The sequence below is a fragment of the Limulus polyphemus genome, unplaced genomic scaffold (assembly GCF_000517525.1).
Source record: "Limulus polyphemus unplaced genomic scaffold, Limulus_polyphemus-2.1.2 Scaffold1053, whole genome shotgun sequence".
In the NCBI taxonomy this organism is placed as follows: Eukaryota; Metazoa; Arthropoda; class Merostomata; order Xiphosura; family Limulidae; genus Limulus; species Limulus polyphemus.
In genome coordinates, this window is record NW_013666663.1 from 47,295 (window position 1) to 65,014 (window position 17,720).

General features: G+C 35.0%; 1 protein-coding gene and 1 long non-coding RNA gene across 3 annotated transcripts in view; both read left to right on the forward strand.

The window, feature by feature from the left end:
• The first annotated feature begins 6 nt into the window (after positions 1 to 6).
• On the forward strand, positions 7 to 6,871 carry LOC111086375. Of its 2 annotated transcripts, none has more exons than XR_002611098.1 (3): positions 7 to 1,146; positions 2,254 to 2,380; positions 6,793 to 6,871. It is a non-coding gene; the product is annotated as an uncharacterized LOC111086375 (long non-coding RNA). The 2 variants fall into 2 exon arrangements; XR_002611097.1 differs by having other exon boundaries at positions 7 to 1,063.
• Positions 6,872 to 11,141: 4,270 nt separating this feature from the next.
• LOC106461886 (cadherin-related tumor suppressor-like) overlaps positions 11,142 to 17,720 on the forward strand; it is a 138,844-nt gene continuing 132,265 nt past the window's right edge. The window contains exons 1-2 of the mRNA XM_022388965.1: positions 11,142 to 11,151; positions 11,413 to 16,556. Coding sequence (XP_022244673.1) covers positions 11,142 to 11,151; positions 11,413 to 16,556 — 5,154 coding nt within the window. The remainder of the gene's footprint in view (positions 11,152 to 11,412; positions 16,557 to 17,720) is intronic.

The window sequence follows — 17,720 nt, forward strand, 5'->3', positions numbered from 1 at the left end:
ATTTTCTTTTAGTTGAACATGCACTTACTTGTACGTTGTACTCTAGGACTTGTATTTGATCTACAGATGAATGATGGAATAATGTAATTTACTTCTGTACCTCAATTCGGTCTCACTATATTTCAGTGAGCGGCTTTTAAAAGTTAAAACTGCAAGCATAATACACACAAGTAACGTAACACTGTGTCGTATTTACTTAACGTAGGGCAGTTGCGCTATATCCTAGTGGAGGGCATAATTATTAATTAATAGGCATTATAGGCCAGAGAGAATTTTGCGCCCCTTCACACCTGCACCCGGGGTGAATGCCCCCCTCTTGCTATGCCACTGATTATTTGGATACTTTTGTGGACTAGGACTTGGTATGGCCTAATGGTTAGAGTACTCGACTCACAATCTGCTGGTTTTGTGATGGAACCTGACACTAAACATGCTCCCCTTTCAGCAGTGTGTGTGGTATTGATGGAGGATTATAAAGTTATTGTCACTCCCACTGTTGTTTATTCATGAGTAGCCAAAGAATTGGCAGCTGTTGCCTTCCCTCTAGTCTATTGCTTCAAAATTAGTGGTAGCTAGTGCAAATATCTGTTGACAAGCTTGCACAAAATTCTGTAAACAAACCTTTGTGGAGCTTTTAATATTTTAAAACTTTCATAACTAGACAACTGCTAGTTATACAATACACAATGGAGATAGATGAAGATAACAAACTCTCGTTCCTTGACATGATAGTTACTAAGATATATAACTCGTGTACTACAGGATTTTAGAGGAAACCTACAGATAACATCCCATCGGTGTAAAGACAGGCACCATAGACTGCCTAGTCTCAAGAATGGAAAAATTTAACACACATCATATGAAAAAAGAAGAAGGAAAATACATCACTGCATCATTATTCGACAATGGATATATTGTACACTTGATAAAGAAAAAAACTATAAATATCAAGAATAAGCAGTAGGAAAATTGCAAACCCAACTATATTTTTCTATGTTACAGGTCTCTGTGAAAACATACAGTGGATACATAAACAGCCTAAAGCCAGAACAATATTCAGAAGGTAACATCCCAGTTCGGCTACTCCCATTGGCAATAGACTAAATTGGAACAAACCATTTAGAAGCTATGACACAATATTAAATAGTAAGTTGTACGTGCTAAGTCACATAAACATCCAATGGAGAGTTCAGAGACCATTTACAACACCCCTTGTGAATGTGTATTCCAATACATTTAACAAAAAAAAGTTCAAACATATGTTAGAATTCAGGAGCATAAAAAGACATATGGGCATTATAAATAGTTATATCTGCATTAGCCCATCATGCCAAACAAAAACCATACAATACATTGAAACAATACTAATATAATAGGTTATGAACCATACATGAGAAAAAAGGAAGATAAAAGTAGTATTCTGCAGCCATTCACCTAAATGATAACACAATCAATTAACCTAGAAAAGAATTCAGCAACTCACAAAAACCCCATACAAAAGATTAAAATATTTTTCTTTCACCTTTTCATTCTTATCCTGATAGTGACCTAAGCAGATTGAAATATTGTTACTCATTTTGTGTTTTTAATACTCGTATCAGTTATCTCTACTGTATATTTATTTCAAATGGGTTTCTAAGCACCATGAATTAAGATACACAGTTGATTCAAGCTCTAATTGGGGAAACTGGACTGATAAATAACCTTTCTACCAAGATAGCCCAGAATTGAATCCTTGCACTTCCACTATACAAAGCCCTCTTCATGAATTCCATGAAGACCACAATAGATTAGTATCCAAAATGTAGAATATAAACTAATTAATAACTGGTGTGAAGTGATAAAAGATGCAGTAGCTGGTAATTAAAGTTGGGTGATTGTATAGGTTACTAACTATGACAGTGGTTTATATTTGATCACCATAACCTTACAATAAATACTTAATCAACATTAGAAATATGAATATCATTAGTATTGTTGTAAACATTCAAATATTAAGGTACATTTGTTTTACACTCAGCAGTTTAAACTGACAGAATTTTCTTTGGTCATTAGTTCAAAATTAGGGATGTACATTGGAGAGGGAACATTTGGTTATAGCTCAACCAAATAATTTTATATTGAAAAAGATAAAAGTTACTACAATCATCTATTTTCCAAATCATCATTATGTGATAACTTTATTTTATACAGTCAGCTATGACTTTATGTATGTGATTTCCTTTATTTGATAACTTTTTTATTCTGTTCTAGACCTGTTTCACGGAGTGTGTTGCCAACTTAACTTTTGAGATGTGTGGTTGTATGTATGATGATTATCCTTATTTATATGAATTATCTGGAACAGTTCGTCGCTGTCAACAGTCTATGGAAGAAGGAGGTAGTTTTATAGTTTTGATAATTTTATATTTTATTTAACAAATTATTTGAGAATGTTGTTTTAAATTATATTCTATATGAACTAGAATACCAGTTAAAACAGAATCAATAAAAATATCTCCCTTTAAAAAATGTTTTATAAAAGCATACAGTTTTTCAATAACTTAAACAAGATCTATTTCTCTTGAAGCACATGTTCATAGTTATTTTTCTTTTAAAGTTCATTTTACCTTCTTTTCAAGGGTATTGAAAATTAAATATGTTTATTCAAATTACTGTTTAATATAATTATTGATATAAACGTATCATTCCCTGTTCCCTATACATTATGAATATATAATATATATATTATATTTCTCTTCTTGCCCCTGAAGAAGAAAGGCCCACCTTTCAAAAGTGCTCGGGTTATAGGGTTTTTATTCATTTCTATCAAGTTACAACATTAAATATATAGTTTATGCTACTGCCCTTTCTGGATTGTAAAGGACCTTGAAAAATTCCCATATAAAAAAAAAAGTAAAACACTACATTAAACTATTTATTCACCTAGTCTTTTTGCTGTTTTCATTTCCAAGGCCCATGGATGGGATGGTATCTTGTACCTTGTTGTAACTAGCCATACTGTCACTGGGGGAATTCCTCCTGGGTTGGTTGTCAGGTGAATTCACTGGTGGCTCTATCCTTAATGATCCTCTGTAAGCAGTCTTTTCAGGAACACTGTTCTTCTCCACAGGTTGAGGTCCCATTAAAAAGTTATTCTTTGGAGTTATCCAGTTAGTCATTTTCTCTACAGTGTATTTCCAAAGACTGTCATGGTGAATGACCTTTAGCTTTGGAGTTTGTCCTTTGATGATGAGAAATATTCAGCCATACCATGTCATCTTGATGGAATCCAATTTTATCAACACTTACAGAATAACTACTTTCACTTTATAACAAGGTGATTTCAGTGTTTTCTGGGTAAACCCATGTACATATTGTTATCCTTGATATCCATGAGAGCTCTTCCAACCTCAGTCCTACATAATATGCTGTAGCATTTGTTTCCATTACACCCCAGTCACTATATGCAAAATTACAGCTATTAGCTTCAGATATGAGTGTCTTGTTTGTTGGTGGTAAAATTACCACCATCCCTGTTTCTACTGGACATTCAACCTCTGGTGTAGTAATTGCTATGTAGTGCACAGATATTTTTTAGTTATAGGCTATGAAGCTAGCCTGACCTAGCACATGTGTCTCTGCATGTAGTTAGTTTCCAAAATACCCTTTTCCTAGATGTCAATTACCCATACATCATGAGACAAGAAAAGCTTCCTACACTAAGGATACTTCCCTTTCACTGGAACTTTATGTCCACCTGTTGTTCACAACAATCTTTCTTCTTTTTTTGTCTCTGGAAGCAATTTCTCATCTTTCATTGATGAATTATGATGAACAATTGTAGCTGTGGAACCAGTGTTGGCCAGCACACTGCAAGGGTTTCCATCAATAAGCCCAGTGGAATTGTGGCTGATTTTTCTGAAATATTTAACTTCTATTTATGGTAGATGGAGTATTTTCAGCTGAATTTCATCTTATAAATCCAAATAATTCCTGTTATTTTTCATGCCTTACTATCTCTGTGTTATTTCTTACATCTGGTTGGGATCTGTCTTCTTGGTTTGATAATAGCTTTTGATTCTGTACAGTCTCATCTGTAATGGCCAGATTTCCCACAATTATACTCCATATAGGCCTTTGCCTGTATTTCCTGGCAGTATGTTTCTTTAATTTACACTTGAAACATCTATTATCTTGAGGTTTATTTCTTCTAGTTTAATCATCAACTGCAGAACTTCCTTTAAAAATGTCCACCTGCTTTGTGTCATTTGTTATAGCATTTATAAATTGATCATTTGCCAACAAATCCATCATTTTATGAGAAGCATCTGGCTAAGATAATTGGGCATGCCTTTGCAAATCCTCTGTTATTTTAGCTAAGTTCTCTTCTTTCCTTTATACCCTGTTCCAGAACTTTGCTTTGGAAACTTCTTTCTGGTATGACACTCTGAACCTGGCTATCAATGTTTGATATTTTAGCTTGAAGGTTATTCATTGCTGTCAAAGCTGGTCCTTTTAGATGGGCAGCAAGATGGATGGCTTGTTGTTCATTATTCCACCTTTTCACTTTGAACTGGCCAGCTAAATTCTGGAACTGAATTTAGTAGTCTCATGGTTGCAGTAGTACAGGAAGGTCCTTCATTAACATGTGGAACATCAGTAGTAGTAATAGGTGTAGGCTAAACAAGTTCTCCTATTCTATATTTTGTAGCAGATAAAACTCTTTTGAGCTGATGCAGTATGGCTGGTTAAATCTTTACATTTCATAATTCATTTTCCTGGTGTTTTATTCTTTTAAATATATTCTGTAATACCTCAGTAACACTTTCTACCTTGTTGATGTCTTTTGGCTAAATTTCAATTTTATCATCACAGTCTTTCTGTGCTCGTTTGATGTTTTTCTGCATTTCTTCAAACATGCTGTTGTAACCTCTCTTTACATTTTTAATAGCTACATCATTCTTGTCTTCAATCAGATTTATTTTAAATCTTCTTTCTTTAAGAGGGTTCCCTTCATTTAATTATTTTTTTAAAATTCCTTTAACGTTCTTCTAATTTTCTTTCCCTTTCTTAACTACTTGTTGCTGACTCTTCTTTACCTGGCCAACCATTGGTCGAAACATATAGTCTTGTCTACTCTGCTATTCAGATATGTATGGGTAGTTCACTTGAAAGTGATCCAATAATCCACAGGCAAAGTAAATTCTTTGCTCCTCTCTTCCAGGGTGATATTCAGGCAGAGAGATCATTAGAATATTCTGTAGCTTTAAAACCATGAGGGCACTGGAATAGTCCTTCCCATTCACTCAACAACCATGTAGTAGCATCACACTAATGGGGTGTGTGAATAATTGGTTAATCCTCAGTTAGGTTTGATCTTGACAACATGTATGTGTGCCAGTATGTGATAACCTGTTTGAGGTAAAGCAACTGCAGACTCTTCCTCTCTTGTGATTTGTTTGAAATTATCACTTCGTACCTCATCACCACAGAAACCACCTGTAGGAGTTTGATTACTTTGACTAACAGTAGCCTGAGGGTTCTATACAGACTGCCAAATTTAGTCTCTGGCTACCCAGATGCCACTACAGTCCTCAGTTGTTCTTGCTTCCCTCTCACCAAAATCAGTTCTTAGGGGAAGAGTATTAATGATCATGTTCTTCTTCTGCCTGAGCCATTGGCTGCAACAAGAAAGAACTTATGGATTTTTCACAGCATCAGTAGAAGTATTTTACCCAGGAAAGGACTTCTCTTAGTATCGACAACCTTTTCAAACAGCCTTCTTCCTTTCAGTGATAAGTGCTTCCTCTTGCTTGTAAGTTATCTAACTGATACAAAATACCATATCCTTAAGAATGAAACCTTTTCAAATTTAAATAATGGAGGAGTAGAAATAAAGGACAATACACACTTTGGAAGAAATCAGAAATTCCACAACAAGATATCCTGTGGTCACTGTAGTGAACTTTTCTACTTCCTATTTACCCTGTGGTAACTTCAGGTTCAAACCAATTTCCTTAGAATGATTAGATAGGCCTCAGATTAATGCAAGATTCGAACAAAATATTATTATGAAGTATTCTGAGTTCTCTGAATAATTGAATTCATGAGAAGGAAATAAAGAGACTGTATACTGTTGTACAAAAATACAATTAGTTATTTAAAAACACAAACACAGTGTATGTACTTGGTTCATATGATAGATGTTCACTTTTATGGGATCACAAATACTTTTTCTCCAAACTGCCTTGTTTGAGATCCTATTTTAGACTGACATATTATTTAGTTATATAGTAATGTCAAATTTACTAAGAGTGACTAGTACTACCCACATAACTGTGAGCTTCCATTCAAACATAAGAGAGGTTGTAATGTAAATACTTTAGAGAAAATGTATATAGAAGCAAGTAGGTTGAAAATGCATGGTATGTCTGCATACCACAAATGTACATATACATTTGCAGGGGTGAAATTCTCAAAAAAAAATAGAGATACTCAGCTGGTTGAAGTGGACTTGTTTTTGAAAAAGAAAAAAAAATCTCCATGCAAACATATAAAACGACAAAGTAGCTCAAACAAGTCACGGTACTAGTACTGCCTTAAAAAAAATAAGTTCTGGTTCTCAGTACCAGTGAGTACCGGCAGAATTTCACCCTTATACATTTATAAATATACAGCCAACAATATTGTAACAAATCCTTGAATATGATGGCTGATAAATGGTAAAGGAAAAAACATCTTTTCCTATTGTACAATAATTAGAATTGTAATTTTAGATCTTTATAAGCATAATTTTGTTTTTAATTTCAGTCTGCAAAACAAATCCACTTAAGTCGGAGACAGTTGATGCACGTCATTATTGTAATGGTATATGCCGTACTCCATGCAGGTTAGTGTTACCTCCAGGTAATTTTATTATTGTATTGGTGTTTGAATTGAAAAACTGTTTACAAAAGCAATAAAGAAATATATATATATACTCTATTTATATAAACATTGGCACTTGGATTCATTCTTTTAATAGATATTGAAGCTAAGGGTATGAGTTTGAATGAACATAAATTGTGAAAATTTTTAGTGGACCTTTAATGTAGGTTCTGGTTGAAGTATTTATAAATACATCTTCTCTTACATAATAGCAGAATAGACATGATAACACTCACTGCAAACACTGAGCTAAATCACTCACCAAATATTACATTGAATTCTCATTTAGAATCAGTATATTAAATTTTTATTCATTACTCAGTAACTTCTTATTCATCATTCACTACTTGTATTGATAATGTGCCTTGTTTGTAGATATTTGACAAAGCTTTTCAATCCCTGATATTCATGAAAATTCTAGGTATTTGAATCAATATCATCATGATTAGCAGCTTCATCTAGCAAAGAAACAACTAAACCAAAATATTGAAAATATAGCTTCCTTCCTGGATTGAGAGGTCCCCTGATTAATCCTAATGAAAAATTAAAACAGTTCTCCAAATTGTACATACACCAAGTTTTTTGTTCTAGTTTACTTTTCCAAGGGTTATGGTATACAGATGGCATAGTTTCTTGTCCTTTGTCGTCACTTGTGTGTCTATTCTTGGTGATCTTCTGGAGGTGGTGTCAATAGGAAACTGGGGATTCTCAGCAGGTTGATTTTTCCAATGGCAGATTCATCTCTGGAGTTACCCATTTGGCTATTTTATCACTGAAATACTTCCAAAAGTAAACACAGTGGTTGACCTTTGGTTTGAACTGCCTGACCTTTTGAATTCTGCATAGCACGTCATTGATTCTTTCAATAAAGCATATGGACCTTCCAAACACCTGCTTAACTTTGTTTATCCATTCTTGTGGTGAGGATTGTACAGCCATACTATGCTGCCTCGATGGAAACTTGTCTTATCAGCATTAACGTCATGGTGAATTTTCATTTTATCACAAGCTGATTTAAGTAGTTTCTGGGTAAAGTCAAGTCTAATATCTTTACTATTCAGACTCGTGAGAACTATTCCAATCATTAATCCCTGGAGTTTTTGGTTCCACTACATTCCAGTGATTAAGTAAAGATTTATTCCTAATAACCTCTGGTTTGAGAATTTCACTTCTTGATGGTACAATGAACACTCTCCCTGTTATGACTGGATTTTTATCTTCTAGTATAATAATTATCTTGTAGTACACAGAGATTTCTTGGTCATAGACTGTGAAACTATTGGAAGCTACTCTGCATAAAGTTAGTTCCCAAAATGCAATCCTCCTCAGTGGCAATCACCCACACGCACATCATGAAATATAAAGAAACTTCCTACAGTAAAATTAAGTTCCAACTTTCTTCTTGCAGGAACTTTGTCTACCTGTTGTTTCCATCACTCCATCTTCTTTCAAATTTTCACCTTTTGTTATCAAATCAGATCAAACTACTGTGGCATAGAACCATTGGCAGTCAACATACTGCAAGGTCTCCTACCAATAAACTCATGGACTCATAAAGTGGTTTGTTTAAATAATGAATGTCTTATCTTTTTTTCAGGCAGATAGGATATTCTCTGATGAACATCATATCATAAGTCTGGCTAATTACTATTTCCCAATGTCTGGAAAGCCCTTTGTTGTTCTTTTGATGTGCTTTTGCTCAGAGACTCATCCTCTTTGGTGTATTAATAGCCATTGATTCTTCACAGTCTTGACTCTAATAGCCACATTCTCTACATTAGAACAATTTCCTCTTTATAGTGTCCTTTGGGAGGAGTTCTAATTCCTTACAAGCTTTTACCTGTAGTTTCTAGTAATATGTTACACATGAAACACCTACTGCTTATGGTTTATTTTCTCAAATATGTGTAACTAGTTGTCTAACTAATCCTTTCATTTCATGTAGACTGTCATCAGGGAGAGTTGATATTTCAAAACTATGTGATTTAATGATTCCATACCTTTGAGATGATGTCTTTGTTTATCTACAACTTTAATGAACTTACATTCCATTGCTAAATGCAGAGCTTCCTTTAAAGATGTATACCTACTACCTTGCTTCAACCTAATGTTCATAAACTTGTTCATTATGTCATCTAAAAATTGGTCATGTGTCAAGTAATCCTTCATTTCTAGATAATTTATTTTGTTGTATCACTTTTTGTTTTTTACCACTTTTTTATCCTGTACAGTAAGTTATTGTATTTTAGTAATTTGGAGACTGAAAACAATCTCATTTTTATAGAATTGTATAAAAAATAATCGTTGTTTTTTTTAAAAAAATTAGTTCAAAAAACATATGTTTCATAGTTGTAGTATGTGTTCCAATCTATTCCCATTCAGGTTATATATTTTTACTTTTGTGTGGAAAGTGTGGAAGTAAAGAAACTCAGCTTGCACTTGCAAAACTCTCTTTAAGTGCAAACACGATGTTAAGTTGTTGGGTAAGAGTAGTTTTGACAGAGAAATTAGATACTGTTAAACATAAATATTTGTGAACTTATTACCATACTTACAAAAATAATAAATCAGTTATATTTAGAAGACTGTCGTCTGTGCTCTAACAAGCTACATTAAATTATAGTAAACATTCTTAATAATAAGGAAATATATTTTATACACAATTCGAAATGTTATTGTAGGAAAAATTGCAATAGAAATTAAACCACAAATAAATCTATACCAATACAAACTAATAATTATCAAATCCATTGCTACTCCTACAAGGTCAAAAGTATATAATTGTTATGAGAGAACACAAGCTTATTCCACGAATGGGCTACAGGTTATATATATATATATATAATTGTATTTGTAAGATCATCGAACATATATTAAAATGTATACTTTATATTTAGGTGACATGACAATTACTTGTTGATATCTAGATTACATTCTGTGCATCAAGATTTATGATCATTTTGGAATGTTCAAGGTCTGTACTATTTCCATGCCCAGTTGCTCGATTTATCGATAAAGCTACTCAGTGTATATGCTTCATATTGCCAAGTCTAGCAAATTTTTCAAACATTGTCACGTTTATCTGATAGTAAGACAGCATATATGCACCCGATGAACTTATTAAATCTACACGTGTTCACTTAATAGAAGTTTGTAAAATCACAGAAACTAATCTCACCTGCCACTAACTCTATTATGAGATGGTCAACAGTTTAAGCATACAGTACTGCTAGGATTACATCTTTGGGTTTACTTCTAAACTTTAGTGTGATGTATCGGTGTTAATCTTCCAGTAAGCTTCAACATGTAGCTATTACAAGTTTGATTTTATCTTAGGTGGTTTCATTGTTGTTGCTTTTGTCAGATGTCACGTGATCTAGTGAATTGATCATCCCCAGCACGTCTGTTGTTAGAGTTTAAAGGTATTTTTTGTAGCTTGGGTGGGGGGAAAAAAGTTCTATGCAGTGGTCGAACAAGGGCTTCTTCAATCCTCTCTCAAGCTCAAATTCTGCAGAAACACGTAGTCCATGACAAAACTTCCGATGCCGGTAGTGACCGCAGGGTGCTGCATATCGACTTCAACTATAGGCTGCCAACTGGACGACGTCAGTGCTCCGCCTACCTTCTTGGAATGCGGCCCTGGCCCCTACTGACATGTAGGCCCGGTTCTGCCAGAATCGTGGTAGGGCAGGTAACTTCGGTATAGTATTCCGCGCGTTCCGTTTTTAGTGTGATGGTGAAAAGAAGCAGTTCAGAAATTGTATTATTTTCTCTTCTCGCCGTTTCTTTTCCTTCACTATAACGTAAATGATCGCGTTTTAGGAATGTCAAGAGTGTTTCCATCGTCCATCTCCACTCCGACAGCCATTAATGAAACAATTTAAAGAGCGAATTTCATCCAACGAGGCTAGCTGCCGTTGCTGTCAAGACGACGTGCTTGAGCCTTCGCCTCGGGCTTTTCGGAGCTGTTTGCCGAGTATTTATCAGTCGCCAACAAACTCTGGTTTGATTGAGTTTCCCAATGAATGTTCCTAATGTTTTGTTGCAACATAATACCAAAATACAGCGCTTGAATCAGTTAGATTAGCTTCACCATTTTTTTTTCATATATTCCTACTAAGAATATTTAACGTTCAGCTTAGACTCAAGGCAACATGGTGAAAATGGTTTATAAAATTTGTTATTGCACGCCAATGTTATTATACCTATAATCCTAATGTTTTCCAATGAAAATGGTGTGCGGTGAGTGTAATAACAATATAAACAACATCAAAAACTCGGTATTAAAAAGTGTTAGAATGTCAAATAAGCTGAAATTGGTGAATGCAAGCAGAGAGGCTATTGGTACGAAGATGAAGAAAAAACTATACGTATTACCGGAAACTTGCTGTTTTCTCTTAATAATGCCAGTTAGTTTTCTGTTACTTTCACTTAGCGGGTGGAGTTCACGGTCAGTATCTTTATACTTTTACATAATATTTGTTTTTTTACTAAACTTTATAGTACAATCTGTTCAGGGTGATGGTCCTAGTTTATACGTAACTGGATTGTCCATGAGATCTAGAGAAGCCGATATGAGGGTTCAGTTTGAACTAGAAGAAGAAAAACCTTCAGGTACTGTTGTTGGAACTATTCCTGTAAAGCCGAATTTTACTTATCGTTTCAATGATATTCCAGATGAGTTTTATTTGAATAGTACCACAGGAACTATCATCACCACTAAAAAGATAGACAGGGAAAAGCTTCAAAGAGACCGGTTTGACTTAGTGATACTAAGTAGCCAACCAACATATCCTATCGAAGTTAGAATTATCATCGTTGATATAAATGACAATTCTCCGGTATTTCCTGAGCGAAGTATCTACGTGACATTTTCAGAGAGTGCCAATATTGGTACGAGAGTAATCTTAGACACTGCAACAGATGGAGATGCTGGGATTAATGACGTCACCACAGACTACAAGATTGTCTCTGGAAGCGAAAATAACGAGTTTCGTTTGGTAGTGACTACTAACCCTAGTGGAGAAATGCCCTATTTGCACTTGGAGACAACCAGTCGGTTGGACAGAGAGGTCAAATCCTTTTATCAGCTCAATATTTCTGCTCAGGATGGGGCGAGTACCCCTAAATTAGGTTTCTTGCTAGTGAATATTACTATTCTCGATGTGAACGATAATCCTCCAATATTCGACCACAGTGATTATTCAGTAAGTCTGAATGAGAGCGTTCCTCCTGAAACTAGTGTTTTACAGGTTCGTGCCACCGATAATGACCTTGGTGATAATGGTAAAATCACTTACTTTTTGAGTGAAACAGAATTGCAGTTTGCTGTGGATCCTCAAACAGGAGTAATTTCAACTTTAGATTATCTATCTTGTCCAAAGAATTGCCCCACGTTAGAGAATTGTTCTAAAAGTTGTGTCTTTACTGTATTTGCTCGGGATCATGGATCACCTCGACAGGATGGCAGAGCTTATGTTACTGTAAATCTTCTAGATGCTAATGATCATGACCCCATTATTCGATTTCGCTTTTTCCCTGCTACTGCAAGCTATGCCACAGTGGACGAGAATGCTCAGAACGGGTCTGTAGTGGCAGCAGTAAGTGTAATAGATTTTGATGAAGGATTAAATGGTGAAACCACAATAGATATTCAAGCAGGTAATGAACAGTCTCACTTTAGATTAGAGTCAACGCCCAGTTTTGATATTGTCAGAGTAAACGGTGTGTTAGATCGGGAAAACATTAGTAAATATAACTTGACTATCACTGCCACAGACAATGGATCACCTGCTAGGAGTTCTACAACGTTTTTGATTATTCACGTGAATGATGTGAACGACCATGAACCAGTTTTTGAAAGAAATGAGTACTCTGCAGTGTTAAGTGAACTAGTCCCCGTTGGTACTTATGTTGCTGGGATCACAGCAACTGATGAAGATACAGGGATAAACTCAAACATTTATTACTCAATAGCATCGGGGAACGAAAAGCGTTGGTTTAATTTACACTTTCAAACAGGGCTGATAACTACAGCGAATCCACTAGATCGTGAGGAGCTAGATTTTGTAGAACTGAAAATATCAGCCAGAGATGGAGGTCCCAATCCACGTTGGGCCCATACCTACCTTAAAATACAGATATTAGATGAAAATGATGAAGCTCCTACATTTTCTAAAGGTTTTAGTAACGTTTCTCTGTCTGAGAATGCTCCTCCTGGTTCTTTAGTGACTGTAATGTCAGCAACAGATAATGACCTGGGAACAAATGGAAGTATTTTGTATTATTTAGACCCTGAAGTAGAGAAAAAATATCCAAGTATATTTACTTTAGATAGTACATCTGGGCGTTTAAAACTTAGATCTTCTCTAGACCGAGAAAAAACTGCAGTATATCATGTCAAGGTTGCAGCTCATGATCAAGGAGTTCCTTCACTTTCGTCAACTGTAAATCTGCAATTGAATGTTCTGGATATTAATGACAACAATCCTGTGTTTTATCCTAAACGTTATTTCACATCAATTACAGAAAATCTGGAAATAGGATCTTCTGTTTTGCAAGTAACAGCTTCGGACTTAGATGAAGGTCAAAATTCACGGATATCCTTTTTCATTGTTGAGGGTTCTGATGATGTGTTTGAAATAGATGAACTGACAGGCGTTATTAAAACAAGTGCAGTAATTAAACAACAAGTTAAAACTAGATATGAACTTATTATAGGAGCTAGAAATCCAGGTGATCGTGAAGCAACAGAAAATGCAGTAGTTTTGATTTATGTTAGCCAACTACAAGGAAAAACTTTTTCACAACAATTTGATCAGCCTATTGGTTATAATTTTGTAATAGAAGAAGATCCTAATGAACAAGAACGTAGTAATGGTCGAGAGGTAGGACGTGTTTCACTGAGGCACACCTCTGACATGGATCAAGTAAAATACAGTATTACATCAGGAGATTCTTTGGGTTGGTTTGATATAAATGATCAGTCTGGAATGATTACTACATCCCAAAGAATTGACCGGGAAATAAAAGCGTTTATATATCTCGTGATTACAGCATATAATAAAGATACTTTCATCACAACTAACGTCAGCATCCACGTAAGTGACATCAATGACTATAGTCCTACGTTTACGTCACCCACAACAACGGTCAAAGTAATGGAGAACTGGCCAGTAGGTCACGAAGTGCATCTTGTAGAAGTTGAAGATTTAGATATTGGAATAAACAGCAAAGTACGTTTCTCTCTCTCAATCAATCCTAATGATGTTTTCAATATAAATACAGACACTGGCATGATATATTTGAATAAACTTGTGAAGTTTATACCAGACATTAATTATAAAATTGAAATAGTGGCTACAGATGAAGGTGTTCCAGCACTCACATCTAAACAGCAGATTGTTGTATTAGTGGAAGATGTGAATGACCACACCCCAGTATTTGAACATATCTCCTACGAAACTTCTGTGTTAGAATCAACATCCATAAATGAAAGATTTTTTATTGTTGCTGCTTCAGATGAAGACGCAGGTGAAAACGGTCACGTATTGTATGAAATTAAGGAAGGTAATGACGAAGATAAGTTCGGAATTTTTCCTGATGGTTTTTTGTATATTAAGACGCTTTTAGATCGCGAAGAAAATAATTATTATTCGCTTGTTATTCAAGCGAAAGATAATGGTACAAAACCTCGAAAGTCAGACGTATCTCTTGTTATTCATGTCATTGACGTAAATGATAACATACCTAAGTTTGATAACAACACTTTGGTGTTTTACATACCAGAGAATGAACCGCCAGGCTCGTATGTTGGAAAACTTTCTGCAGATGATAAAGACATTGGGAGAAACGCTGAGTTAACGTTTTCAATCAGTACAAATCAAAACGACTTTGTAATTGATCCTAAGAGTGGTCTTATCAGAACATTAAGAGAAGTCGATCGAGAGAAACTGGTCGAATTTGCTGGTCATGATTACATAGTTATCGAAGCTTTAGTTCTGGATGGTGGGCTAATGAGGTTGCGGGATGAGGCCAAGGTAACCGTGTACGTGACTGATGTAAATGACAACGTTCCACAGTTTCTTCGTACGCCTTACAAGGCAGCCATTTCAGAAGGTGCACCACTGCAAACCCAAGTTGTGCGTGTAAGTGCTATAGATGCTGATGATGGGATTAATGGAAATATAGTTTACTCCATTGTGAATGGAAACGAAGATGATTATTTCCAAATAAATGAAAGCACAGGACAAGTTACGCTTTCTCGGACACTCGACAGAGAGACTAAGTCTAGGTATAACTTAAAGGTACTGGCCAGTGACACAGGAGAGAAAGTCACACACAACGCAACAGCCACAGTCGTCATTGATGTGTTGGATGAAAACGATAATGCCCCCATCTTTGATGTATCAGAGTCAATAGTAGAAATACCTGAAACAACACCAAATGGCTTCAAGATTTTCAAATTCTCTGCAACAGACGCTGACCAAGGTCTTAATGGTGAAGTGTCGTTTTCCTTAGCAGCTGGAAATTTTAAAGAAGCTTTCAAAATTGAAAGCACGTCAGGTATTTTATACGTAGACCGCCTTTTGGACTATGAAGAAAATAGTGTTTATTATCTAAACATCAGCGCTAGTGATGGGGGTGCTCCACGCCTAATGTCAACCTTTCAGTTTCTAGTAAAAGTAATAGATGTTAACGATAACCCTCCATATTTTTCTAGTGTAGCAGTAGTTCGGCAAATAGAGGAAGGAGTTTTAATAGGCACTCCAATAGTTACCATTACAGCAGAAGACAGGGATTCCGGATTAAATGGGAAAATTGTATACAATATAACTCTCCAGGACCCTTCCGGAAGTCATTTTGCTGTTGGAACTGATACAGGAGTTATTTATACTACACAAGAGATTGACCGAGAGTTCAGTGACACTTTTAGGCTGACTGTATCAGCTACTGATCAGGCTTTACTTCCATCAAATCGACTGTCAGCTGAGAAATCGGTAACAATTATTGTGGAAGATATCAACGACAACGCGCCTACTTTTGTGTCTATGGACGCGGGGGTTTTACCCGAAGACTCTGACCGTGGGTATAAGGTTATGACCTTATCCGCTATTGACAGAGATGCTAACACTAACGCAGTAATCACCTATGAGCTAGTGGAAGGAGATATGGACATATTTTTTCTAGATCGCAACACAGGTGAGCTGTATTTGTCGAGACAAGTAGATAAACCTAAGGTGTGGTATTCTTTGACCGTGCAAGCTACAGACGGAGCGGCGTTGTCCAGCAGGAAATCCTCTAGAAACAAAGTGACCGTGATCGGAACAATGAAACGACCACAAGGTTTAGTATTCACAGCATCTGAATATTCTGGTTCTGTGTTAGAAAACGAGCCAATAGGAACAACTGTATTATCTGTCCGTGCTCAGTATCCTTCTGGTCAATTAGAAGGAAAAATTGAATATTACCTAGTTGGGATCTACGCAAACGTCTCGCCGCAACAGCGCGTATTCGCTATTAACAGGCTGAATGGGGTAATAACGACAGCTACAGAGATAGACCGCGAAGGTAATGCTCTTGTCTATGAACTGGAAGTATACGCTGTTGATGTGAGTGCCACTGTTCCTAAGACATCTAAAACAAAGGTAAGCTAATTTTTATGACTATGCCATTAAATTATTATATTTTCAAAAATATTCCTTGTACCGAACGAGGAACTTAGGACACCCATAACATGTCACTAAGGATTTTAGTTTTTAAATCCGTATTTATTTCGTGTTTATTTCAGTTTTTAAAATCCGTATTAATTTCGTGTTTATTTTGCACGTATGGCTAAAAATATTATTAATAGCAAGTGCACCCAAATGATGTGTATTGATTTTTGATATTAATAACTTTTAGTCGGTTTTCTATATAAAATTTGTTTCATTTTAAATTTATTTTTGTTCTGACTTATAATAATTAACTTACTTCTGATCAGAAGATATCAATAATATTACGATATAGTTCTCAAAACCGAATAAACCCAATAATCTGAGCACTTTATAGGACAGAAAATTCTTTTATAGGTAATGTTTCTATTTTGAAGCTTAATTTTTACAGTATTGCTACAATCAAGTTTTGTAAATAGTAGGTTTAGCTTACACAAACGGCAAATCAAGGTAAAATTCAATATATGCTTAAAACATTAAGTTCGGTGGTAATGTACAATTGACTTCTATAAGTGTATCAAAGCAAGACATCACTTGTCATGCTAAAAAAGTGTTCATCTTTTATATTTCTACAAACGCAAATATGTAAAATAAGTTTATTTCACATTGACGAAATAAAGATAAAAATTTGTTTAGTATAACTATCGAGAAATAATGAAATATCTGTTTAACTATTTTCGGTAAATCGTGATAAATTCCTTGCTATTTCATGTCTTAAAATGTTTGAACGTATTTTATAGTTATGTGTATTACACACCCAATATAAAAACGTAGGTTTGTAGTGAAGTTCATAATTAATAACAAAAGTAGAATTGCTATAATTATTTAAATCGATATTTGTTGTAGATACTTATCTTCACGTTCATTTGTGCTTTCATAAAGATATGCATAATTTTCATAATTTTTTGAGTGTTAAAGAAGTTTTATGATTATAATTTAGGTAAGAACGTAATGTGTTTGCTCGAGTCTTTTGAGATCTGAAACTTTTGATTAAAAATAATTTCTAAGATTTGAAAAAACAAATATTGAATCATTATTTATCATCTTTATAATTTCAAAATTCAAAAGTCTGCAGTTCGTTGATGTAAATTACTCATG